The 26,930-nt window shown below is 39.1% G+C and overlaps 3 protein-coding genes and 1 pseudogene across 6 annotated transcripts in view; 3 read left to right on the top strand and 1 right to left on the bottom strand.

The window, feature by feature from the left end:
• Positions 1-4,583, top strand: part of Rpf1 (ribosome production factor 1 homolog) — a 16,248-nt gene extending 11,665 nt beyond the window's left edge. The window contains exons 6-9 of the mRNA XM_031375776.1: positions 2,441-2,523; positions 3,176-3,357; positions 3,497-3,623; positions 4,214-4,583. Of these exons, the coding sequence (XP_031231636.1) occupies positions 2,441-2,523; positions 3,176-3,357; positions 3,497-3,623; positions 4,214-4,255 (434 nt within the window). The 3' untranslated portion in view covers positions 4,256-4,583. The remainder of the gene's footprint in view (positions 1-2,440; positions 2,524-3,175; positions 3,358-3,496; positions 3,624-4,213) is intronic.
• An 852-nt stretch (positions 4,584-5,435) lies between these two features.
• Gng5 (G protein subunit gamma 5) lies at positions 5,436-12,140 on the bottom strand. The gene is made up of 3 exons (XM_031375777.1): positions 11,943-12,140; positions 8,586-8,725; positions 5,436-5,648 (listed from the first exon to the last, which is right to left on the bottom strand). Exons 1-2 carry the CDS (start codon positions 12,021-12,023, stop codon positions 8,600-8,602), a joined length of 207 nt encoding a protein of 68 aa, XP_031231637.1. The 5' UTR covers positions 12,024-12,140; the 3' UTR covers positions 5,436-5,648; positions 8,586-8,599.
• The window catches only part of Spata1 (spermatogenesis associated 1), a 37,766-nt gene continuing 22,305 nt past the window's right edge, over positions 11,470-26,930 (top strand). For 2 of the 4 annotated variants that reach the window (XM_031375770.1, XM_031375774.1), the window contains exons 1-6: positions 12,162-12,295; positions 19,357-19,528; positions 22,945-23,051; positions 24,044-24,161; positions 25,220-25,273; positions 25,365-25,584. In XM_031375770.1, coding sequence (XP_031231630.1) covers positions 19,493-19,528; positions 22,945-23,051; positions 24,044-24,161; positions 25,220-25,273; positions 25,365-25,584 — 535 coding nt within the window. In that variant the 5' untranslated portion in view covers positions 12,162-12,295; positions 19,357-19,492. Of the gene's footprint in view, positions 11,769-12,161; positions 12,296-15,795; positions 15,905-19,356; positions 19,529-22,944; positions 23,052-24,043; positions 24,162-25,219; positions 25,274-25,364; positions 25,585-26,930 lie in introns of those variants that run through there. The other 2 variants (XM_031375771.1, XM_031375773.1) reach the window with 2 other exon arrangements.
• On the top strand, positions 12,356-15,623 carry LOC116093922 (annotated as a pseudogene).

The following is a 26,930-nucleotide window of genomic DNA, read 5'->3' as shown; positions in this document are numbered from 1 at the left end:
ATACTATAAGGCTATATACTGTAGGACTGTATACTATAAGACTGTATACTATAGGACTGTATACTATAAGACTATATACTGTAGGACTGTATACTATAAGACTATATACTATAGGACTGTATACTATAAGACTATATACTATAGGACTGTATACTATAAGACTGTATACTATAAGGCTATATACTGTAGGACTGTATGAGGGCCTCTAAGTCAGAGAACATTTAAGAAAATAGGATATAGGAAACGGAGTTTGTAGGTATCTTACTGTGTTAAACTAATGTCTTTATTCTGAACATGAGTCAATGCTGACAGAATGGTAGGAAATAAGCTGCTGCCATTGAAACTAAGTTTTTCACTTGTCTTCAGGAAGAATGGGGTAGATAAAATGACCCGACTAAGTCCTATATGGCTTATTACTTAAAACCAAGGACCAAATCCTGCTTTGTTACCACCTGTATTAGAAAATGTACTCGGAAGTACATTTACCAAGAGTAATCTTATTTAATGATAGGTGGAAAATGTCATTTAAGAAAAGTCGGGAGACAAGTAGTTGTAGAAGTGAAAATGTTAAATGACAGCAGTAATATCGGATGGATTGGTGACAAATTGAAGAGAACTAATGGTGGCAGTATTGTTTTGGAAATCTCATTGTATATACATTAATATGAAATGGCTTGGATTGGGGCTTAGTCTTAGTTTTTTAGTACCATGACACGACACCATGACCAAAAGAACTTTGGTCAGAGTTTGACAACTTAGTTTCAAAGAGTGGGACCATGACCATCATGGCAGGAAACATGCCAGCAGGCAGGCAGACTGTGACACTAGAGTATGAGCTGAGAGCTTACACATCATCTACAAGTTGGAGTGGGGGAGGGGAGAGACAGACGGGGCCTGGTGAGGGTTTTTGACACCTCAAAGCCCACCCCAGTGGCAAGCCATCTTTAAGGCTACAACTCCAAATCCTTCCTGAACAGTCTACCAGCTACAAACCAACCATTATTGGTGCTGGTCTCACACAAACCACTACATTCCAAACTTGTCTTGAAGGCAGCAGGTTTGTCTTGAAGGCCACATATTTGAGGTTGGTGGTTGTTTTAATTGGCTATAATTTAGCTACGCCCACCTGCCTTTAGTCTAGCAGTTCTCAACCTGAGTGTTGCAACCACTTTAGGGAGTTGAACGGCCCTTTTACAAGGGTCGCCTAAGACCATCAAGGAACACAGATACTGACATTATGATTCATAACAGTAGCAAAGCTACAACATATGAAATAGCAACAAAGGTAATTTTATGGTTGGGGTCACCACAGTATGAGGAGCTGTATTAAAGGGCTGCAGCACACGGAGGGTTGAGAAGCTTTAGTAAAGACAGCAGCCGAAGTGTTCAGAGTCATGGCACAATAAACTGGACTCTCATCCCCTTAAGTACTTTTTAATTTTACAATTGGATCAGTTACCCAGACACAGGCTGGACTGCTGGGCTGGGCCACTGATTTCAGTTCTGGCTGCTTGTGATAGAATTTGGCACTAGCCAGGACTTACTCTTTGAAAAGTAAAGTAGTTATAGTACCTTTGTGCCGTAAGACCTCGAGTATGAGTCTGTTAGTGCAGCTAGCACTCTTGAGGCTTTTGACTGCTATCCTTGCCGGTGTGTAGGTCTTGTATATTTAATTTGTATTTTATAGTACCTAGTACAGTTCTGTTCATGCTAGACTACAAGTAGATTATAAAAGTTGATTTTAGGGCTGGCAAGATGGCTCAGCGGGTAAGAGCACTGATTGCTCTTCCAGAGGTCCTGAGTTCAAATCCCAGCAACCACACAGTGGCTCACAACCATCTGTTAAGAGATCAGATGCCTTCTTCTGGTGTCTGAAGACAGCTACAGTGTTCTTATATATATAAAGTAAATGAATAAATCTTTAAAAAAAAAAAAAGTTGACTTTAATTTCTCATTAATCCAAAGAGCTTCTCTTAGGAAGCAGCAGTAGCTTTGCTTTCGGTGTAACATAGACATTTGTACTCCTGTTGGATGATGCGCTATCATGTCCTAATCTTACAAACGGAACATACAAGTAGGGGTGAACTTACATACTGGTTGTATTGAATCCCATCTTTTTGAGTAGTTGGCCAATGGAGAGATGTTTTTGTTTTGTACTTTCACTTTGAAAGATCAGAAGGTCCTTTTGAGAATGATGCTATTTAATTGTTTAAAAAAAAAAAAAAGTGAGACTCTAAGCTCTAGGTTAATACATATTTTCCTGAAAGATTTTATGTGGTTTGACTTTAGTTTGGTAGGAAAAGTTGTTAACCCAGAAGAACAAATACATCCATCCACTAATTTATAGATTTTAGGTGCCCTTGGCCATAAAGAAAGCAACTTGTTACTCAGTTTAGGACTTAAGTTACATTTTGGTATATTTCTTAACTTTTATGAACAGATGGACTTATTTTGAGTCATTTGCCAAATGGTCCAACTGCTCATTTTAAAATGAGTAGTGTTCGTCTTCGTAAAGAAATTAAGGTGAGTCTTATATACTCCTTGATCAATATTGATCTCAGATTATCAGTACATTTTTTTTTTTTTTTTTTTTTTTTTTTTTTTTTTTTTTTTGAGACAGGGTTTCTCTGTGTAGCCCTGGCTGTCCTGGAACTCACTCAGTAGACCAGGCTGATCTTGAATTCAGAAATCCACCTGCCTCTGCCTCCCAAGTGCTGGGATTAAAAGCGTGCGCCACTACCGCCTGGTTCATTCTTAAAGATCTAATTGATTTTATTTATTTGATCTGTTGACAGCAGGTTTTCTACTGAGACTTTGTGAGACCATAAACAGTTTTGACAACAGTAGTCTTCATTACCATAAAACATTGATTTTATAGTAAGATTTGAATATTTAGTGAGCCACCTGTTACATTTTTGTCATTTTAAAGTTTTTTTATAGCCAAGATTGGTGGTTCCTGCCTGTAATCCCAGTACATGGGAAGCTGAGGCAGTAGGATCACTGAGTTTTAGGAAAGCCTGAACTAAAAAGTTATAAGCCATTCTGAGCCAGTAAGACCTTGTGCCAAAAAACAAATAAAAATTTTAATGTCTAAATTCTATACCCCAAAATTATTTGTATAGTTTTTCTAATTATCTTTACTGGGCCCTTTTGTTTGTTTGTTTAATTTTTCCAGCGACGAGGCAAAGACCCCACAGAACATGTACCTGAGATAATTCTAAATAACTTTACCACACGGCTAGGTCATTCTATTGGACGTATGTTTGCTTCTCTCTTTCCTCATAATCCTCAATTTACTGGAAGACAAGTTGCCACATTCCACAATCAGCGGGATTATATCTTCTTCAGGTTTCACAGGTGAGAGGCACACATTAACTTGAACTTTGTCAGTCCTGTAAGTACACTGAGTATGAACTTATATTCTGATATAACAAGTCCTTTAAGCATGGCCATAGGAAATTGAGTGAACTCGATTGTTTAACTTTTGTCTCTGAAGATACATATTCAAGAGTGAAAAGAAAGTGGGAATTCAGGAGCTTGGACCACGTTTTACCTTAAAGTTACGATCTCTTCAGAAGGGCACCTTTGATTCTAAATACGGAGAGTATGAATGGGTCCACAAGGTATGTACTTATTGTCCAAAGCCCATCTTAACTGTGTGGACATATTAGGGTGCGTCTCTTCCCCCATGAACTAGAAAGTACCAACATGATGTAGTGTCTTGGCCTGCTGATTAACCAGGATTTGCTTGAAGTAGCCCAAAGACCTGTGGTCTTTAAATGGGAATAGTAATAACATAGGAATGGCGGAGTCTCAAGGCCAGACCTCCTGCACTACTGCGGCTTCACGGGGACTAGGCTCAGACTTAAGCCCATTACGATTCTGCTGCATTATTTGAGAACGACTTTTGGATTCAAGAACATTTTGAAGCCATCCTTTTCTGCCTAGCTAGGAGCAGTACGTCCTTACCATTTTTTACTTTAAATTCCTGAAACTCCCAGTACATACAAATTAGACCTTAAGACTGACTATTCAGGGTCTCATAAATTCCTGAAACTCCCAGCACATACAAATTAGACCTTAAGACTGACTGTTAAGGGTCTGAGACCTAGCCAGAGTGTCTTAGTATGGTTATTCATGAAGATCTATGAAAGCCAGTTTCTACTATCTTACCTAAGTTGTTCATTATCTTTTTTCCCCCTTTAATTTTCAGCCACGAGAAATGGATACAAGTCGAAGAAAATTCCATTTATAAAGGACTAGGGGAGTAGCACTGAATTTTGATGGATAGGCCCATCTTAAAAAACTTGGTATTTGGGCTGGTGAGATGGCTCAGTGGGGAAGAGCACCAACTGCTCTGGAAGGTCATGAGTTCAAATCCCAGCAACCACATGGTGGCTCACAACAACCCGTAATGAGATCTGATGCCCTCTTCTGGTGCGTCTGAAGACAGCTACAGTGTACTTAACATATAATAAATAAATAAATCTTTTTTAAAAAAAAAAAAAAAAAAAACTTGGTAATTTAACAAAACACCCTTTTCAAAATGGAACTTGATTTTATAAATCTTGTATTCGAACAAATGACCAAGTGCTGTGAATTTCTATTCCATATAGTAAATATATAGTTTTATTTAAGTCTGAAAAATTTTTAGGTATGAAAGTCGTAAACTTGCTGTCATTTCGGATTAGTTGTAAATAATTTCATAGGAATGAAGATTCAGACTTTCTAATTTGCATTCCCAAAGGACTTGTAGGCTAGAAAAGGCTTGTAGAACCCTCATTTAATACGCTAGTCTTGGAGGGCAGGGTACTGAGGCTTGGAGCAAAGTTACAGTCACTGAAGTTAACCTGTTTTCCTGCTCCTTTCTACCCAAGTGCCCTCTACTTTCCTACTTCATTCAGGCACTGTGTTGAGTTCTCAAGTTCTTGATTCTTTTCACGGAGCTCTTATCTCCAGATGGAAACAGCTACCTTCTTGGTATAACTAACTGCCATTACAAAGGTGTGTGTTTGGAATCTTTTGTTGTTGCCTGTGTGAGCCCAGAGGGCATTGTCAAGTGCCCTGTGTTCCTTTCTGTCTTACTTATTAAACGGGTTTTCATGGAGTTTAACCATTTTAACCCACACTGGTAGCCAACAAACCGTCTCCCCAAGCGCTGGGGTCATAGGTGTGCAGTCCTGCCCAGCTTTCTTACATAGGTGGCAGGCAGGGATCTCAACTCAGATCACAATTGCACAGCAAATACTCTTACTGAGCTATCTCCCCGTCTGTATTTGGAATATTTAAAATAATTGCCATAAATAACTGAAGGACAGAAACTTCAAGTCTCCTAACCTTTGAACAAAGATTTGCAGTTGTTCTGTAAGTTCCTAGAAGCCTTGCCAATTAAAGATTAGTATACATCACATTTCACATCAATAACAAGGCCAAAGGTTTGTGTGCTGCTTTATTGTAGCTACAGCCAGTGTATATAAAATAGTTAAACCTTGTGAAACAGAAATCCATGAAATTCAGAGAGGTAGATGTTAAGGACTGACAAGTAGAAGATAGTGTATTGTGGCACGTGTTAAAGAGAAGCTTTTGTACAGACTTCAAGCTTAGTTCTCTTGAATATTCACTGGTTCATGAAAAGTGGCTTGAGAAACCTAGTGGGAGAAAAAAGAAGATAAAGTTTTAAGAGTTACCTGTGTAATAGTTTATCACTAATACCTGAGCAAGGACAATTCCCTTTAAATTTTGAAAATGGTTTATGTTCTGCCTATTTTGTTGGGTAATAACACATTATTCTACTTTGAATCTTGAACACATTCAGTTTTTCTGAGATGCTGTGCAGTAGCAGCAGTGAGGCGACACCCCCTGATGTCAACTACCAACCTCTTGCTGTGCTACAACACACGAGGTGTGATAAATTTAGGGGTATGATATATTTTCAGTCATGATGAGTTTATTGGTATGCACCTCACCGTGAATCAACTCCTAAGCCTGTTTATCTGTTTACCATCACCAAGTATTATTTGTTTACTATCACCAAGTATTAGAGAGTAAGAAAGAATACAATCTACAGTATAAAAGGCACTAAAATCCAACTTTCCTTTAATTTTCACAACTGGCAGAAAAATCCTATTTTATGGAGTCTCACAGATTACCTCACTAAGATTACTACTGAAATATACTTTATCATAATAAAAAGGTAAATATAAAATGCTTAACATGGAAAATCTAAAGATCCTCTGAAAAATGATTTCTAAGATGGGATCACGTCTATTCACCTCCACACAGCACACACCAAGGGGACTGTGCATACTGCTGTCGGCAGCATACAATGAAACCACCTAGTGAAGCAGCCCACTAAAGGAATGGATAAAGGAAGGTGTATGCATACAACAGAATACTGCCTAACAGCTTAAAAGACTAAACTACAGGAAAAACCATCTCAAAATTGAAGCAATAGTTATACATTTAGAAATTACTATCTTGAAACTATAAAATACAGCTAAGTGTGTGTACACAGGAGAAAGAAAAAACAGGCATGGCAACTTCACAACTTATGGAAATGAGTAAAAGTGTGACCTGTTTTATAAAATAAGGTGTTAAAAGGTTGAACTGAACTTGAAATTGTAGATAACCAGGTCACCTTGATACTTACTTGAAATTTTGATTTACTTCATAACAAACACTGAAGAGGTTTCAACAAAACCTCTAGGGGGAAAACTTTAAAACAAAACAATTAACTTCAATTAATAAATAGCAAATAAAGTAAGGTCTGTTTAGCAAGAGCTGACCCCCCCAAACCCCACCCCAAAAAAAACCATCATGCCCTGTGCGAAAGAGCAAACATGGGCAGGGGCAGTGATACTCAAGCATTACTAAAATCTCCAAGTCACTGGTAATTATACCTCTAAAGTAGACATGGCCTCAAGCTTGGAAATTGATCTTAAGCTCAGCTCTTGAAAGCCCTGTGTACACAGACTTACTGAGGTCGAGATCCTCTTGGGGAACACTTTTAACAGTCATTCCCTTTTCACTCTGTTGTTAAATTGCTTACATTGGCTTTGTTTTTTAAAAGCTGACTGCAGTTAATTTTTTTAACCCACATTTTTACTGTACACTAGACTATCAACTAGCTTACAAAAGAAATGCATGTTTTAGTGCCTACTGAGTCCTACTGAGTTATAATACGTACTTCAGGAAGGTGATTAATAAATTCACTTAGTTTTCAGATCTAAATACCCTTTCCTTACCCTAAATTTCTTCAAATCATAATATCCAAAGTTTTCTTTTACTGCTAGAATTAACAGCCATTAATTTTACTTTGAAATCTGGGTTTTTATCTCAGCCATTTGTAAATGTATGTCATTCAAACAGTTAAGTGTGGACTCTTAAAAATAAAAAGTCTATGGACCTCTGACTTAATATTTGGTAATATCCACACACACACGCACACATAGGAACTGATTCTATATAAGAGTTTTTAGTAACTCAAAAGTATGAAACTTGTAGAGATGTCCAGTGAATATTGCCAAGAGCCAGCAAATATTAACACTGTTAAATACTAAGGTACTAGCTAGACTGTTAACAGTACTTTTTTCTTTACTGAGAACCTGTTACTGAAAATAGCTTTATTCCCCTTCTTCTCAGTGTTTCAAAAAACTTAGTCATCTTAACCAATCATATTTACTGAATAGTGCTTAACTTCCTGAACACTCCCAGATCTACAAAGCATTTTAGGTATTTTAGGAAGCAGCTTCCTGGACTTTTCAAGTCAGAATGTTAGTATAAGGGTGTATCACAGCAAATTTTAAAAACAGTCTCTGTTTGCTTCCTAATTCAGTACTAGTAACTAATGTGCCAAAGATTACAAATGATAGTATCCTATAATTACATCTTAAATTAGCCAAAACAGTTTTGGCCACATCTGTGGGGAACAGGTTTTTTTCACACATGACATTTAGCCTAGGACATGAATATAAACTGATAGCCACATACTGTCCAAATCCTCAAATCTAGTTTACTGCCAATACCAATGTAAATCTCTCTTCTCTCTTGCTTTATCTTTGCTCAACAAATGAAAAAGGGGGGTTGGGGTGCCTGTGGTGTACGTGCTTACTCAGGTACCCCAACTTTGCTTTCCCTAGTTCTCTGCTATGCTGCTCACACCTTGGGTCTCTTACACCAGTGAGGGCAGTTTATCCACAAATCTACCAGGGTACCTGCAGAGTCATTCCTATAAACACTGTAAATCTGTTAACATTTCAATTTGACAGGCAAGTAAGTAAAAAAAGTATTTTAGGATCTCCAAATATTCATGCTGTTTGTGCCAGCGCTATGCACAAACACATGGCTGTTGGTGGCAGTGGATTTTGGAGTCTCCCATGCCCTTTTTACAGTTATGACATCTATTTAGCACTCTGAGAAAAATAAAAACCATTGGCCTTTGTGACTACTAACCTAGTTTTCAGTAACCATCAAAAATAAGGAATTTGGCAAGCCAAGCAGGATGGTGGGGATAGATGCTGTCAGTGCTACAAATAAAAAGACCTAACTGGTTCTTCCTTTGTATCAAAGGGGTGGTGTGAACTTACCTCAAGATAGATGACTACAAAAAGGAGCAGACTTTCTGGGGTCTGAAGGGATTTGTACTTGAAGACACTCCAGTCAACAGAGGGTCATGTTGAGCATTCTGCAGACAGAACTGTTTCAAGTCTGCAGCTGCCTGGGAAACCTAGGATAGTGAGAGAATAGAAATGTCTATTGGTTAAGGTTCTGATGGTCTTTATAAGTCTGGAAACACACGAAATAAACATCACTTCAAAAATAACTTATAGCTAACAGTTCTATACTGGCTCATACTTAGAACGATTTGCAACGTTTACTCATCACAAGCATGAAGTGACTCAATAGTATAATCCCACTTATCTACAAACCACAGCATGTCTTGTTTTTATATGATGGGCTGTTAACAAGCTCTGACAGCTTAGTCTGGGGAAAATAGAATTTGTTTTGTCTTGTGTAGCCCAGGCTGGCCTCAAACTTGCTATGTGGCAACAGCCTTGAAAATAGAACATCTGAGCCTGCTGCCTCTAACCACCTGAGTCCTGGATCTTGCTGGGATCCAACTATATTGCAGACTTACTATATTCATGGTCAAACACTAACAACTGAGTCACATCCCCCAATTATTAAGTAACAAGTATTAATAGCTCAACAAAAAGATCTTAACATTATTGGCAAATTGTCTTGAAAGCAAACTGGAAAAATGCCTGTGAACCTAAGGTAACCAGCACAGAACTCAGAATTCACTGTTCTTTAAATTTATACCCATCCATATACTACTTTGCATGTAAGACATGCACCTACCATTATATATATATCCTAGTTAGGAAATACGGGATATAATAAACAATACTGAAGTTATATTTGGGATGTACTGTATACATGTATCAACACTGCCAAATCACATTTGAGGCAAATACGATGTTTCTTGAAGACAGGCTACTCAGAAAGGTTGTTAATAACTGGGCCTGAGTTTGATCTGCAGAACACATATAAGTAGGAGAGTTCAAACTCTACAAGGTTACTTGTTCTCTTAATTCCCCATGTGCATCATGGCATGTATGCTAACATATACCATACATACACTTTAATTTTCAAGTCACATGGACAGAAAGTTGTCAGTGTCAGGCTCTATAACTTAAAACAGTTGAGTTCAAAGCCAGTCCAGCTACTTGGCAAAACCCTATCTCAAACAAAGGGAATGTGTATGCAGACCCCGAGTAACTAAAAATGCACTCAAGCCATTAAATTTCCGTGTTTACTCTTAATCTCAGTTATCTCTAAGATTATAGCAAATGTCTAAGGTCCTGGTGCTGCAGCCTAAGGAGTTAATAGTGTTACAGATACTCTACCAAAAGGTCCTACATAACAGCTACATTGTGACCAAAGGATCCATCACCCTAGATAGGCTTAAACTCAGCTTCACTCTATCTGTTTGGCTTATACAACAATTCAGTATAAGTCCAGCCTGACTCATAGACTGAATATTAGAGGTTCTTGTAGTTCTTAAGCACTTGTACAAATAACCCACACCCTGCTTTTGCCTCTTAAAACTGGAGGGTAAAGTATGAGCTTTCACAGTGTTACAGCATTTAGCATAAAGTGCCTGTTAATTCCTTTCCCACACATTTCTCTAAGTCCCACTATATATGGACTGTATCTCTAGGCACAGAATCCCAAGGAACAGTGAGATACGTAAGGCTGTGTGACAAACAGTACAGGAAAGAGGTTAAATGATGACAGGGAGCCAGGCCTAGGTGGAGCACTCCTTTAATCCCCGCAGGTAGACCTCAGTTTGGGACCACCCTGCTCTATAGAGTTTCAGGAGAGCCAAGGCTATATGGAGAAACCTAGTCTCGAAAAACCAAAAAACAAAACCCAGCATTCTAAACAGCAGCCTTGAGACTGAAAATGGAATGGCTGCTAGTACCCAAACCATAGTAACAGACACTAGCCACTCTCCTGGAGGCTATACTGCAAAATACCAGTCAGGCTTCCAAATGTCCTGCACCTCTGAGAGTCTGGTAAAGCACGTCTAATTACCACCTAAACAAATGCAATGGTAAGTTTATGCTAGCTTTAAAATGTCACATGCAAAAAAGCACCTAGCCTAGTGCGGTACATGGATGATGTCAAATGGCACCTAGGTTAATTTAGGAACCTAGGAAAAAACATGTAAAGTTTCCAAGTGAGATGCTCCTTGCCGTGGAAACTTCAAAAACCTGTTTATCTGTGGTGGCTTAAATCATCCCAATCAGAAGCCTTCAGAAGAATTAGGACGCACGAAGCAAGCTAAGCTAGGAGGTAGCCACGGAGCAGCTAGGGTTTTCAAAGAAAAGCAAGTTCTCTGGGAGCTCCCCGCTTTGGCCCACTACGGTTAAGTCTCACTACCGTTACTGCTACATTTGCCTGTCTGCATTTCCTTCCTCAACTCACTATTTGTTTTCCTTCCTGGCCTACTTTATGATACTTAATACAGATGAATGATGATGATCAATACATCGCCTCAAATTTCAGAGCTCTAATCTGACCAAGACCCACGAAGTCACTTGGATGAAGTGAGAAATCAAGTTCAAACCAAGACTGATGGGCGTCTCCCTACCCTCCTCTTAAGGTTACCATTAAGGAAGTTAAGCAGTCTCTGACATTTCTACTTGAGAAAGCTAAATAGGAGCCTTCTCCAAAAACTCGTTAGAAATAAGGACTAGCCTGCTGAATATAAAATCAAATCACCTTGGAAACTGGCAGGTTCTAGCAGGGTGGCTTATATTCTTGTTTCTTTTTATAATCACCGGGAAGTGTTTCACATGTAACCCGACCTATTACATCAGAAAGAAGCCAATAACGAAACGGTCCTACGAACAGCGTTTGAATACGTAGCTGTCTACCAACAGGGCCTGAAGGCCCTTCCTCAAAAGTCGACCCGACACCCCAACCAGACCGGCAAGGTAACCACAGGCCAGCGCTCCTCGGCCTCTCGGGCTGTGAACCAGTAACCAGACACCCCAGCAAGGTCAGACGAGCAAGCACGCCAGTGGCGTCGCTTCCAAACACCTCCTTTGTTCGAGGCCGCACTGAACGAGGGTGCTGTCCTCGGACAACGGGGCGCTCCGCAAACAAAAGTTGCTCATCAGGCCGTCGTCTGGAGCCGCCCGAGCGGACGGACTCGCGCGTGTTCAGAGGACGGACGAGACCTGGGAGTTAAGTCCGAGGTGAGAAGCGGGAGACGGAAGTCGGTGGCGAGACTCGGCGTCCGGAGCGGAGAGTCCGGGAAGAGTCCGCGGGCGGCGGAAGGGCGGGCCCGCGCCTCGCCCTCGGCCCACGGCCCACAGCCCGGCCGGGCTCGCGCTCCCCCCGGGGCCCACCGCCCGCCCACGCTCGCTCACCTTCACGCGGTTGAGCCCGGCCTCCAGCCGGAGCTGCTGAACCACCTTCTTCATGGCGGCGACGCTCGAAGAACCCGACATGGCACTCGGGACAGCCGGGCCGACGCGTCAGTCCGACCGAGTAGGGGGCGGCGGGTCGCGGGACGGCGGGGGCGGGGCTCCGAACTTGGTCGAAGTTTCCGGCGCTGAGCGGCGCGCGCCGCGCATGCGCGCCGCCGCCCCTCCCTCCCCCGGCCCGCGCGCGAGCGAGGGAGAAGGGGGCGGAGCGGCCGGTGGGCGCGGTGGCGACGGGGGCGGTGCGGCCCGACGCCCGGCCGGCGCCTTCCGCGTCAGGAGGGGCTGGGTAGGGCGAGGTAAGAGGACGCCCGGGCCGACTCGGGGGCGCGGCCGAGGGGCGGGTGGGAGGAGTTCCCGAAAGCCCCGCGGGCGACGGCGGAGTCAGCCGAGCTCCGGGGAGGCGGGGCGAGGCGAGGCGCCCTCGGTCGGCGCCCTCGGTCGGCGCCGGCCGCAGCCCGCCCACCCCGGGCCGAGGGCGCTGTAACCGACCCGGGCCGCGGGACTGTCGCCGACCGCGCACCGCTTCCCGTTAGCGCGGTCTTTCAATAATCAGTCCCCGTGCTTTTAAAGATAAAGCTTTCGCGGTCGGGGGTCGCTTCGTGCTCGTAACCGAACCCCAGAGGGGTTTTCGGAAGACTCAGAAGTTTAATAAAATTTACATTAGTCCAAGCCCCGGTGTCCTCTTGAGCCCTAGCGGCTCCAAACAGGAGGCTCGTCTTGAGTGCTGTTTCTTTGGGATACATACTGAGAAAAATGACCTATGGTTTGCTCTGGGCCAACACACCGCGTTACTAAGCAGTTAGTATCAACTGTGGGGTGGGGGTTGGGGGGACGTGCAAGGGAAGTTTGGTGTTTTACCCAGTCCTTAACAGTGGCCGTCTAAGAAAGTTCGGTCTGAATTTAGTCCTACTGCTTGCCCTGGAGTGCCGAAGTTCAAACGCTTCCCGGATTTCTTGAAAACGAAACGAAGTGAAATTATATGTGTAAAGAATACGAAAGCTGAGGCTGGAAGATGGCAGTTAGAGGACTAGGGCACTGAGCCCCCCTGCAGAGGACCTAAGTTCACTTCCCAGCACTCACGCTGGGCGACTCTAAAGCACCGAGTCCAGGGCTACCGTCACCCTCGCTAGAGTCTGGGAACACCCGCATTCACACACGCCCATTAATACATAACTTAAAAAACAAACAGTATTGTTTGTTTGAGACAGGGTCTCACTTTGTAGCTCTGGCTGGCCTGAAACTCCATGTAGACCAGGCTGGCCTCGAAACTCACAGCCTTCCAAGCGCTGCGATTAAAGGCTTGCGCCACCAAAATAAATGAATATGAAATGTAACACAAATATTTTACTTTGTGCCTTGTTACCTATAGTGTATGCTAAAATGCATATTTCTAAGATTAATGTGTAACTTAAAGTTCTACTTTATATTAGTTACAATAATACTTAAGAACTATGGAATGTGCTAGAAGGAATTTCAAGAAGATTTTACATGGTAATTCCATTTTAAGGAAATGAGGAATAAACAATTTTCTCTTAGTCTCAGAAAGTTTATTTTTTTCCTTTCCCCAAACTATTGAGTTAGGAAACCAGGTCTGTCTCAAACAGCAGATGCCATCATAGTTTATAGTATGTCCAATAAGCAATACATATTGGGACAGGAAGGAAGGCAAATAAAATTGACTTTAAATTCATTTACATTCAAAGCTATGAATATTAAATAGTTCATGAACTATCAATATCTCCTAGTAAAAACTTATCTTTTAGCCTTCCACTGTGTTCTAAAATATTTTAGGAGCTTAACAATGTGTTTACATAATTAGATGATTAAAGATAGACTTTAATTATCAAAATGAGAGACTTGCTTCTAAAAAAAAATACCTACAATGTAGGTTTCTCAATGTTTTTTCCTCTTACATGCATGCAATACATTTCTTTCTATGGCTTTGCAAATATATTGGTATAATAATTAGTTTTCATAATTGAATATGGAACTTATAGGGAAATTTTGTTAATGTTTGCAAAAGTGTTTAAGATAGCCAATTAAGATTTGTATTTTTAGTTCAACATTTATGCATATTATCACCCATTTTTCAGGGAATGGGGCATTAAATACTTTTACTCTAAAATGTTACATTTCTTTCCTTCTGTCTTACCACATTAGCATTCACCTCGTGCTATGAGCTCTGTCTTAAATACACTCCAGAGCCTGACGGCTGAGGCGTGGTTGCCTGCTGTGGCCCTGCTGGAATGTTGGCCCCATAGGGAGCAAGGCCTAGTGGAAGGAAGGCTGAACATACATTGTAGGGGATCAGGACATTTGCCTCTTCCTCAATCTTTTCATTTCATATCATAAGCTTCTGTCATGTGTCCCTGCCGAGATATACTGTACTGCCACAGGCTCAAATCAACAGGTCAAAGACGCAATTATAAAGACTTCACTCGGGTCCAGGGCTCCCAGCAGTATAAAAACTTTATAAACCCCCGGAGCCTGAGCAGTGTGAAGAAGCAGTGAGGACAACCCCCAGGCGGACTGAACAAGGACACCACTGTATATACCCTTGTTCCCCTGTCGCCACCATGCCCAAAAGAAAGGCTGAAGGGGATGCTAAAGGAGACAAAGCTAAGGTGAAGGACGAGCTACAAAGAAGATCCACAAGATTGCCTGCTAAACCTGCTCCTCCAAAGCCAGAGGCCAAGCCTAAAAAGGCCCCTGCAAAGAAGGGTACCCACGGGGAAGAAGGGGAAAGCCGGCGCTGGTAAGGATGTGAATAATCCTGCAGAAAATGGAGATGCCAAAACAGCAGGTCCAGAGAGCTGGAGGAGCTGGAGATGCCAAGTGACGTGTGCATTTTTGATAACTGTGTACTTCTGTACAGTTTGAAATACTATTTTTTTATCAAGTTTTATAAAAATGCAGAATTTTGTTTTACTTTTTTTTTTTAAGCTATATTGTTAGCACACAGAACACTTCATTATTGTGGGGGAAGGACCATGTGTCACTAACAAAATATCTCCCAAGCTGGATTGAGGACAGAAAACCTCTTTCCCTGATAATTCCGAAAGGCTCCTGTTGGCTCCCAGGAGATAGATCCCGGTCTTGACATAGGTGGCCACCAAGGCACGTCTTGTGGTCTGGGAAAACTCTAAATTCATTTTTATATTCTCTTTCCCCCTGTGCCATCAACATAGACTTAATTCCCTTAAAACCAGAGACCTGTTAGAACCTGGCCCCGAAAATTGGTTTTCCAGTCTATTGGGTGATATGGACTTAGCAGTGGCTTCATCAAGTGTTCTCAGAAGAGCTCTGGTTTCTTTTCTAAAAGATTGTGGATCTTTAGATTGATAATTCTGCCATGTTCATTTCCTGAAAGTCAAGGTCGCCTTAGTCATTAAAACATCTTTAATGTGAAATGTCCGCCCTCACTCTATAAGCTGCTTTCCCTTTTCAAAGCATTGAATGGAGGTTTCATTGGGTTTTATAGTGGCTTTCTGATTTTGGTAGTCTATACAAGAAGGGGATTTGGAAGTTCTTGTATATTGTTGATTGTCTGCCCATGTCCTGCCTGAAATACCATGATTGTTTATGAAAAGTATCTTTAATAAAGCTGGTTACAGTTATGCTTGGGGAAAAAAAAGACTTCACTCATCAATTAGTACTACAAGTCTTAAATACTTCCTAATGGTATGTAGGTTCAGAGATGTTGCTGGGCACTTTATTTAGCTAGCACAAGTTACCTTTTAGGAGGGTTAGAACTTTATTAGGTCACCCGTGTACTAGGCAGAACAGAACTTTATTAGGTCACCCGTGTACTAGGCAGGACAGAACTCTCAGAACAGAAGTAGAACCTGAATTTATCCTGATCAGAGAGATCTGTGTCAAGAAGTATTCCGATCATCTGCCATAAGGTTGACTGTATTCTGATTTCTCTTAGTTTAAGATATTGTCACTACCTGAGTGAATTTAAGATCTGGAAAGGACCTTAAGCCCAAGTCATTTTCTTGTCAGATTTATGACTGAGACATAGACCACAGTGAATGGCTTCATACAGTAGGGGGAAACTAGAACCCTGCTTTGCTGGTGCTCAATCCATGTGATTGCTTTCTATGGAGTTCTGATAGATGTAAAAACAGCCTCAGTCAACTCCCAATTTTAGTGGTTGCTTGAGATTTCTAGTCCAGTTAGTATCTCTTTGTATTTGCTAGTATCAAACAATAACTAAAAATTACTCAAATCTTTATTTATTTTGAAGAATTCTAGAAATTTTTAAATTTGATTTTAGCTCTGGAACTAAGTCTCAAAGTTATTTTTCATGGATCTCTGTAATGGATCTTCTGCCAAGATCAGATGTGACCTTGGGATACTTTTCAATAACTTTATTTTTAACAGATGGTTCTGGGGGCTCAAACCTAAGGGCTTTGCATGCACTATGCAAATGATCCTCCACTACGCTGCACCCCTAGACTAAATAACTCCCTTTTAGACAAATTGGTAGCTGTCGATTGAAGTTGGTATACAAGATCAGATTGATGACCCATCCTTGACAGAAAGGTTCTAAAGGGAGATATTGTAGTACATGGGAGGTTCTATTAGAGCGGTAGAGTCAGCTTCTCTTTGCTCATTGGATCTCTGTGTTCTAGTTGGTATTACTTTTCCATTAGCTAATTAGTTTGAAAATCCAAATGTTATGTTACGATTTAGTATGTGAAATGATTTGGTTAAGATCAACTTGAAATTCTAATCATGCCTAAGTTTTAATTTAAATGTATTGATTAAATAACATTCATGCTTGATTGATTCATTCATGTTAGTCAAGCATTGGGTGAGGTTATTATTGTAAAGATAATATAGACAAGTCATGGAAATTGATTCTATATGAAACTTCAAAACTAGAACTATCTCACAGATAAGCCAAACAGAAAGAAAATTAAAAGTTGAGAATTTTAGCAGCAAAAATTCTGGCCTTTGTTGCTTATACCTAGCTTCATCTAGTTTGCCTCTTAAAATGCATTTGCTTAGTCAAATCTGTTTTTAAAATCTTTATAACCTCAAAAAAGTACAGCTTTCTCATAGTATGAACTGTCTATTGGCTATTCAAGGAGATGACTGCTTCATAACTTCTTTTCCTATATTGTTTCCTTCAGCAGCTACTAAATTATATTGGAAATCTTGAGGGGGTTCCTTGCTGCCAAATCTTATTCCTAATGGATTTAGTCTCAACCAGGCGATGGTGGTGGTACACATATTTAATCCCAGCACTCAGAAGGCAGAGGCAGTTAGATTTATGCGTTTGAGGCCAGCCTGGTCTACAGAGTTGTGCTCCAGGACAGCCAGAGCTACACAGAGAAAGCCTGTCTTGAAAAAAAAAAAAAACCACAGACAGACAGACAGATAGACAGACACACACACACACACACACAAAGAATTTGGTCTCTATTACTTGTCCAGCTAGAAATCGCTAGACATGACCAAAATTGCTAAATATTGCTGCTTTGCTATTACTTGGAAACGTGTATATTAGAGTGTAGTTTACCAAAGAACAATAGTAAGTAGTTCTTCACTGACAGCTCTTGAGTTCTCTTGATTACAAGTTTATTCTGAATTAATACAGTATATTTAATATATCTACATAAAGTTTCAGCTTCTTAATTCAAATACTATTTATTTAATTCATACTTATAAGTGGTATTTTAAATGTTATTTAATAACTCTATTAGTATTAATATGACCCAGCCAGTACCCCAATAATCAAGGCTGAGTCCTATGGATTTATTTAATCAGCTTAGCACAATTACTGGGGATTACCCCTAATCTATTTTTCTGTACGCTAGAAAAATAGAGCAAGTACTCCCCAAGTACTTGCTGTTTGAGTCTCACTTGGGTTAGTTCTCCACTAGTCCGTACTCAGGGGACATTTCACTTGGCATGTACGCCTGATTTATCACATCTAATGGAGACCTCTGTTCTCTCCGTCCTTTCTCCTTCATCTCCTTCTTCCTTATGGTCCCTACCAGTGATCCCCAGCCTGATAACTGAAACATAGACTACTTCTGTCCTGCCTAGTAATGGGCTGTAGCCACTTTTATTTAGCCGATAGCTTAAACTGGAGAGCAAGGCTTACATAGCATCGCTTGGTGTTCATGAGGATCCACTTGTAGGGAAAACCAGAACTTGGGGGCCAGTAATATGTGAATCCAGTTTGATTCACAAGATTGTATATCCCACAAAATAATTTTATTAATTTTGATACTGTTAAAGTGAATAGTGGTATCTAGTAGTATTTCATAGAGCTAAGTATTAGTTGTATTAAATGCATTATTACTAATGCATTTATATATGTAATATACATATATAAAATTATTAAAAGGTTGGAAGAGTTTTAAATTTTACATGTTAAGTTACTACTTGGAGGTCAGTGTAAAGCAGTGATGCAAAAAGTACACTCTCTTTTGAGATACAAAAAAGCTTTCATTGTGTTAGTATAAATACCATTAAGTTAGTGTAAATATCATCAAAGATTGGCACCTTTGGAAGTTTCTATTTAGAATAATATTTCAACTACTCTGCTTTTATGACATATATATACACACACACACATTTTATCATTCAGTGATATAAATTGTCATAAATTCTATGAGGAAAACTATAGGAAATAATATAAAAATAATGCTGATATAGTTAAAGACTAGTATTTTCAATTAGAGTGGTTGCTTACATTTATGCTATGCCCTCCAAGAAATGCATATAAGAAAACAGTTTTCATCATCCCATGGCCATTGGTATAAATTTTTGTAAAAGTATATTTCTGTATTATATATAGTATATGTTTAACCCAAAATTTTGACCCACAAAAAGTGAATTGTTTAGTAAATAGTAAAATATATCCTTGTCAAATGTAATTACCAGTTTATTATCCTCAACTGGCATGGTGCTCCATTGTAAATTGAAAATAAAATGCATTTAATAAAGCTAATTTACTGATTTATTATAGCTCACAGGAGTGCCCACCTCTATGATCATGTTCCTTTATTATAGCTCACAGGAGTGCCCACCTCTATGATCATGTCCCTGGCAGAGCTGTAGCTTACTGTTAATGCCCAGCATTCCAAGGAAATACCAGTCACATACTGCTAGCTCAGAGAGTGACAATTCTAAAACTCAAGAACACTATCACTTCCACACCATTGTAAGTTGAGAAGGCCATCTTATATAGAGTGTGCTTTTTCTTAGAACCACTGGCCTACTTACTGCATAATATCCTTTTAAATGAGAATAATAAGATTATAGACATTTCTAAGCTTAGATTTTGGGTTTATATTAAAGCTTTTATGTTTTTTTCTTTACTCTTTGAACACATCAGAGACCAGAAATAGCTGGAATGCTATCTTAAATCAAAAATCTATTTAAATATTTTTTTAATGCTGCTTAAATGAAGAAAGCTATATTAAACATCCAAAACTCCACCTGATAACTATCCCACTGAGACAGTGGTCAACATGTCGCTCAATCCAAGTCGACCGTCTTCATCAGAGGTAAGAAAACCATGCCTATTATTGGTTTTGAATAAAGCAAAAAATATTTATGATATAATGGTAGATGCTAGTTCTACCATAATCCCATCTTCATGTTACATTATTGGATTATGTGATTATGCTTCTTGTATATCTAACTCACTTTCTCTAATCTTCATATGATCAATAACGAAGCGATCTTAGCACCTTTCTTATTGTTTCTCAACTGATGATGCCTTCATACCCAGCTTAAATTCCATAGAGGGCGGGATCACCCTGACTCACACTTTGACCACTTTTCAGCTCTTGCCTTGTTGTAATTTGCTAAACAACATTCCTAATAAATACATTTACCACCTATTCTTCTCTAAAGATCGAGGAACAATGTGCAATAAGGACAGTTTTCACTCTCAATTCATAGCCATGAGTCTCAAGTGGAATATTTTTGCTGGAAGGTATTCGGGATATGTGTCACTCATTGGCTTGCTCTTTTGTACAGGTATTTTGCACCTTCTTAAAGCACCATCAACTTTCTGTTCTTTCTTAATCTACCCCAATCATGCTTCCACTTTTCACAAACTTTTCACTAACTCTTGTTAAATTCACCTCTTCATTGTGGAGTTTATTATTAGGTACAATTAATTCTCCTAAACATACTTGATGTGATTGACTCTCCTCTTCCTGATAAAATTCCTTCGCATTGCTGCTTCCATAATTAGATCTTCCCCTTTTGGTGGTTACTCATTCTCAGTCCTTGTTGGCTGTCCCTCTTCTTCCCAGCCTCTGTATAGTGGATTATCTCAGCTCTTAGCTCTCTCGCTCTCTCTGCTCTTATTTTGTGGTGATCTCATCCAGCCTATAGATTTTAATAGCAACTTTATAAGGCCTTCTTTTTTTCTCCATCTAAGTTTTCCAAATCCCAGATATAAACATATTCAGCTGACTATTAGATGTTGCTGTTTGGGCTATCAATAAGCATCTTACCTAACATATCTAAAGCTGCTTCTTAACCCTGTTCCAGAAATTTGTACTGCTTTCTTCTTTTCTCAGATGAAGTCAAGTCTGTTTTTTCCTTTCTGATGCAAATAAATGCTTTTAGCTAACACTTCATTCTTGTACACTCAACTCTGCTTGATTTCCTAAATACTGAAATTACAGGTATAGTCTACCATATATAGCTTCTAATATGTGGATCTTGAATGAATTCCAGGCTAAAGAAAAGTAAGTTGAGGAAAATTTAACAATACTCTGAATATGGATCAGATGCTAGTTGACATTAATATATATTTTATGTGAAAATAAAAAATGTTAAGAGAAGTCTTTATTTACAGATAATGGACATTAAAATATGTATGGATACTTTGATAGGAAATCATGGTATCAGATTTACTTTGTTCTGTCAAGAAAGAGAAAAAGAGAGTGCCAGACATGGTGGCTCATATTGGTAATCCCAGCACTTGGGAGACAAAAGCAAGAGGATCAAGATTAAAAAAATCTATCACTTGTACAGTGAGTTTATGTCTAGCCTAGGCTATATGAGACACAAAGAAAGATAGAAGGAAAGAAAAGAGAAAAAGACAGGAAAAAACAAATGGTAAATGTTTAGTTTTATATAAATTGTAGATATTTAAACATTAATAATTTTGTGTATATGTTTCTCTTCATATGAAACAAAGATGTAATGTGTGTCATGTCTTGTAGTGCTTCTAGTAAAAGCATGCATTCCCTTCCTCATCGAAGTTTCCTTCCTTTGCTTTCCTTTTATTTCCTGCTTAGTCCTCTTCAGGTTTGTTTCTATGTTGAGACCTTTGGTTCAGCTCTTCCTGAACTCCTTCTGTCTCTAGGTGTTCACTTGATTGGTTCAGTCTTTCCCTTCAGTCTTTAGTTAGACTTCAGCACAATTCTGCAACACTATTCTATTTAAAACTCAGAGCCTCTCCATGCCTTTATCTTCCCATTGTTCATATCATTATATTTCCTAGTAAATACCCCTTTCAAAGAAAGTCTATATATAATCTGTTTCTTACTTCTTAACCAAGACCATCTAACTCCTCACAGGGCCAAGATTAGTTAGAAGCAAATGAGGTATTTAGTCTGGTATTTAAGAGAACACCAAAATATGTGTGTGTGTGTGTGTGTGTGTATGTGTGTGTACACTATGAGCTCCCAGAGCCTAAAGGACAGTGTTGGATCATCTGAAGCAGGACTTAAAGCAATGTTCTGAGAAGCAAACATGGATCCTCTGCAAGAGTAGCAAGTGCTCTTAACCGCTGAGCTCTCTTTCTAGCCCCTTAGTCAAACTTTGAAAGTTTCTAGATATTTACTGTTACCGTTAAGAGTATAATGATTTAAGATCTGTGAACTTTAATGTGCAGTGGGTAAAAGCCTTTCCTAGAATAAGAGCGTGAGACTCTGCAGGAATTATTGGTTTTGTTATAGTTAATATCAGGAATAGATTCTTCCTAGAACTCTAGGAAACGGATACACTCCCAAAACCGCAGCATTAGCTTTTTCATTGTCACTGTGAGACAACAATCCTTAAAACTCAAAGAATGTTGAATAGAGTTGAGAGATAAAAGCTAGCAATAAGAAAACACCATCTCTGGCTAGAGAGATGGCTCAGCAGTTAAGAGCACTGACTGCTCTTCCAGAGGTCCTGAGTTCAATCCCCAGCAACCACATGGTGGCTCACAACCATCTGTAATGGGTGGGATCTGATGCCCTCTTCTGGTGTGACTGAAGACAGACAGCCACAGTGTACTCATTTAAGTAAAGTAATGAATATTTAAAAAGAAAAAAGAAAATACCATCTCCATTTCTGGCTTTTGATAAAGGCCTGGGAAGAGGCCACAACGGGTTCAAAAAGAAACACCTGAAACAGCCCAAGATGTATGTAGGCCAAGGAGATGGATGAGGAAGACTAGGCCTTCAAGCAAAATTAAAAAGAACAGAAGAAACTCAGGGAGTTAAAAAGCCAAGGCTACAGGAAAGGGCCTCCTGGCCACAAATGGAATTAAGAAGTCTGGCAAAAACAAGGGGTCCCTGTACACAAGGTAGTTCATTCCCTTTTAAACACCTGGATTCCCTGCCGTAGCGTCTTTTGCCACCTAAAGCTAGAATGAAGTGTTATCCTGGAACCTGTTGTACACTGTAGTGTACGTAACAGAAGTTTATTCTGTTAGAGAGAGAGTGGTGGGAGAAAAGAGACAGTCTTAACTCCACAGAAAGCATGTCTTACCAAAGGTATGTAAGCCCTAGGCCAGCAGGTTATTGTTTCAAAGGAACAAGTGTCAAGTAGTCAATTTAACAAATTCTTATTTTGTTACTTGTTTAGATGAATGAATATATTCTATAGTTTAGTTGTGTTTAAAATTCTATAGGAAGTAAATTGATTATTTTTCTATAGAAAACTTTTAACTGATGCTTTTCTTATTCAGTTGGTGGAACTTCATGTTTTTTATGTCCCTGAAGGATCGTGGAACTATAAATTAAATACTATTTCAATAGAAGTTATTAACAACTTTATTTCTGCTGGATTTATAAGGCAAGTATTTTGTGGTCATGAAACAAGTTATCTAAAAGAAATATGTTTTCTGAAAATTAAAAATCTTCTAAGTGGGAAGTATCTTGTCCACATGATGGATCCACTCCTAGTTCAGTAAATGCTGTTAATAAACAGCACTGTGTAAGGCTAGTGATTCTGATCAGGGTAGAGTGATAAATGAGGTCACAGGTGTGAATTGCTACCACAACAGATATATAAACTTTGTATCTTAAACATTGCTAAAGAACAGATGTTTCATTGCCATAATATAGCAACTGCTTAGAAAGCAGTGTATAACCTCTTTATTGCTAAGATTAAACATGAAAATAATTAACAGAAATTATCTAAAATTCAACACCAGTTAAACTATAAACAGTAGTTAAAACAATATATTGACAGTGATCTTTATAATTGTTTAAAAGAAGAAAAACTTTGTTGTGTGTACAGACATGAGACTATGTAATCTGACTGGCTGTTTTCCCCTTGAGTATCTCTGCTTCTAAACTTTCCCATCACTTTCCCCAGTCACTGATTACTTTTCTGTTCAAGAACAAATTATCTATGCGCATTGCATACAGTTCTGAGCTGCTGAGATTGCTCAACCGCTGAAAGGACTTACCACACAAACCTAGCTACCTGAGTTCAATTCCACACAAAGGTGGAAGCGAGAACTGACCCCACAAAGTTGTCTTCTGATCACAGAGTTTTGTTTTAATCATAAAACTTGGATGTAGATTTGCAAAACAAACATTTCAATACAAAAGCCACTGAGACGGATTCATTTGTACAATTTTAAAGACATATTTATTGCTAATCATCTGTTTTGAAAAGTCCTTACTGGAAACCATCAAAGTTCTAGGCTGTGTAGAAACATAAGATGTTAAATTAGATTTAACACATTAAATTAGTATTTATATTTGAGTTAGGTGACTAAAGCTATTGATTCATTAATATGTTTCAAATCTATTTAAAACAATGTCATGGTGTTTCAGAGTGTCTCCTCAACTTACTTTGCAAGCTCTCAGGGAGCGTCTTGGTGAGTTTCTTGGTGTCGATGCTGTTGCGGAAAAATTTTTATTTCTGAAATGCATTGGAAATAATTTAGCTGTGGTAAGTTTTCTTGCTTTTTTTCCTTGTAAGTAAAGTCTATATTATCAAATTACATTTAAGTGCTTATCAAGTCAGTTCCTGGATCTACTATGAGATAATTTAGAACAAGTTCTAAAATGTTTGTAATATTTTATTCTCAACAAATATTTATTAACATTTTACCGCATATGGAGATAAATATACAATTTGTCCTTAAAGTGTATTTGGTGTAGTTGTGAAAGTAAATTATATAATATGAATAAATTGAATGTCATATTTTATATAGTGAAGAAAATAAGATTTTATAGCAGAAGAAGAGGTAGGTAGGGGACATTGAGGAAGAAATGATACTCAAGCTTGGATCATAAAAGATAATATTTGATCTTGAAGAGAACAAAGGGTCAGAAAATATTTCTTAGCAAAGAAAATGATCAGAGGAATAGGAAATTTAGGCAACAAAGAATGAATGAACAATTCTATTTTGTTATTTTAACTGTGTCAAAAAGTGGGGAGGGCAGAGTTGAGAACCAATTATAAAGTGTATTTTTAAAGGTCTTGAATGCCAGAATACTTAATTTTTTTCTGAAACATTGCAGGTTTGAGCAAAATAATAGCATAATTAGATCCTTTAATGAAAATTACTTTTCTTCATTGAGAAATGGAAGACATTTCGGGCACAAATTCCAGCTAGTTATAGCATCTGAGAAAGTTACAGAATTCCTAATGCCTCTACCTCCCTGTCTATAAAGTACATATGGTGTTCATGTCCATCTAATGAAAGGTGAAGATGAACTGAGCTCATTTACGTACTACACACAGAATATTACCACACACACACACACACACACACACACACACACACGGATTCTGAAAATGACTACCATACTTACTATTTGAAGACATAAAATTTCAGTTATGTTGGGTTCAGTGACTAGAAGTAGGTTTGCATTGTTCATTCTCTGGGATCCAGCTATAGCTACTTTTATTGATATGCTGTATGTCTTCCATAGAACAGCACAGAAAAAGTAACTGAAAAATATTATCAGCAATTTAATTTTTTTCTTATGTGTCAACTTTAGGTAAAGGAAAAGCAAGAATCAGAACTGAAACTCAAATCATTTGCTCCTCCATATGTATGTACTATGATCTTAAACTCACTCTAATTTTAAAATTTAAAGTGGATTTTGTTGGTTTTGACTTTTTAAAAAATTTTCTATGTTTTAGGCTCTTCAACCAGAATTATATTTGCTTCCTGTAATAGATCACTTAGGAAATGTTTATTCAGCATCCACAGTTACTTTTGATGAACAGGAAAATATTAATGACACTACGGAGGTTAATGGAATAGTCCACAGACCAGATAGTTTATCTGTGTCACAGGATGAACCCGAAGATCCAAGGTTGTTGGAAAATACGTGGAGAGACTTTACAAATCAGGAAGAAGGTGATTTCAACTAAAATGGGAAAGACAGGAGTTTCTTATATGTAATAAATTTGAGCAATCAAGCCTATATGCAAATTTTGGGCAAATCTAACCTTACAAATACAGGCAAGGAAAGCGATAGTTCAAGCGGGGAAAAAAACAATAAAATACTTCGTTAAAAGTGAATTAAGAGCTAGGGAGGCAGTTCAGTTTATGTAGTGTATGTTTTAGACTTGCAAACATAAGGACCCACATTCAGTCCACAGAGCCTGGGAAAAACAAAACAAAACAATAGTTGAGCATGATGGTACAGTATGCACTTGGACCCCAGCGTTCAGGAGTCAGAACAGGTAGATCCTTGGGACTTCCTAGCCTACCTAGATGGCCTACTTGCTGAGCTCCATCCAGGGAGCTATCTCAAAAACACAAAGGTCAGAACTAGAAGTGATTCAAAGATTGTGTTTACTGTTCTTTCAGGAGAGGACCTGAATTTGGTTTCTGCCATCCACATCAGGCTGGTCTTTTTATCTCCAGTCCAGGAGATCTGCTGTCCTCTTCTGGCCTCCACAGACACCTGCACTTGTGTACATCCCTACACAGACACACATGATTTAAAATAAAGAGATCTTTAAAGGCACACATGGAAGTAGATGGCACTTGAAGAAGGACAGCTAAGATTGACTTCTGGTCTCCACATGTACATGTGTACACACACCCATGTACCTACATACTACACATGCACAAAATGCAAATAACCAAAATGCTTTAATTAAAATTAAGTTTACAGAAACAAAGCTGTGTAGAAAAATGAGAGTTGAACATTTTCATCATATTTCATAGGCAAATAAGGTGTGCAAGGGAAAAATAGGCATAGTAGATTTAAGGGAAATACGTCTCCCCCAAACTAATGACAGTATCCATTACAGCTGCAGGATTTTGCTGTATAATTATATTTCTTGCCATCTCAATTTATTCTACACCAGATGATATTTCAAACTTATTGCTTCCTATAAAGTTAATTCTGGCTTTTCTATGCCTCCTCTAGCTCCCAAATAAAGACATGGAGACCCTATGTTTATTACAAGCTCCTTGTACTGTTGCTGGCCAGATACTGAGCTATTATAACCTGTCTATGCTGCCTACTACCCAGCCATGTGCCCCATTACTTGCCATCTTCGTCTTGTCTTGGTTGCTCCTGCTCCATCAGTATCCTCATGGCAACTACCCTTGGTGACCTGCTTATGGCCAATGCTTATGTTGAAACCCCACTCACTCTCTGTCTCTCTCTCTCCCCCTCCCCCTCCCCTTGCCCCTCTCCCTTCCACCCTCCCTTTTTCCTTCCCTCCCTTCCTTTTCTCCCTCTCCTT

This window comes from Mastomys coucha, unplaced genomic scaffold (assembly GCF_008632895.1).
Source record: "Mastomys coucha isolate ucsf_1 unplaced genomic scaffold, UCSF_Mcou_1 pScaffold16, whole genome shotgun sequence".
Taxonomy (NCBI): Eukaryota; Metazoa; Chordata; class Mammalia; order Rodentia; family Muridae; genus Mastomys; species Mastomys coucha.
This window is presented reverse-complemented; position numbering and strand designations above follow the sequence as displayed.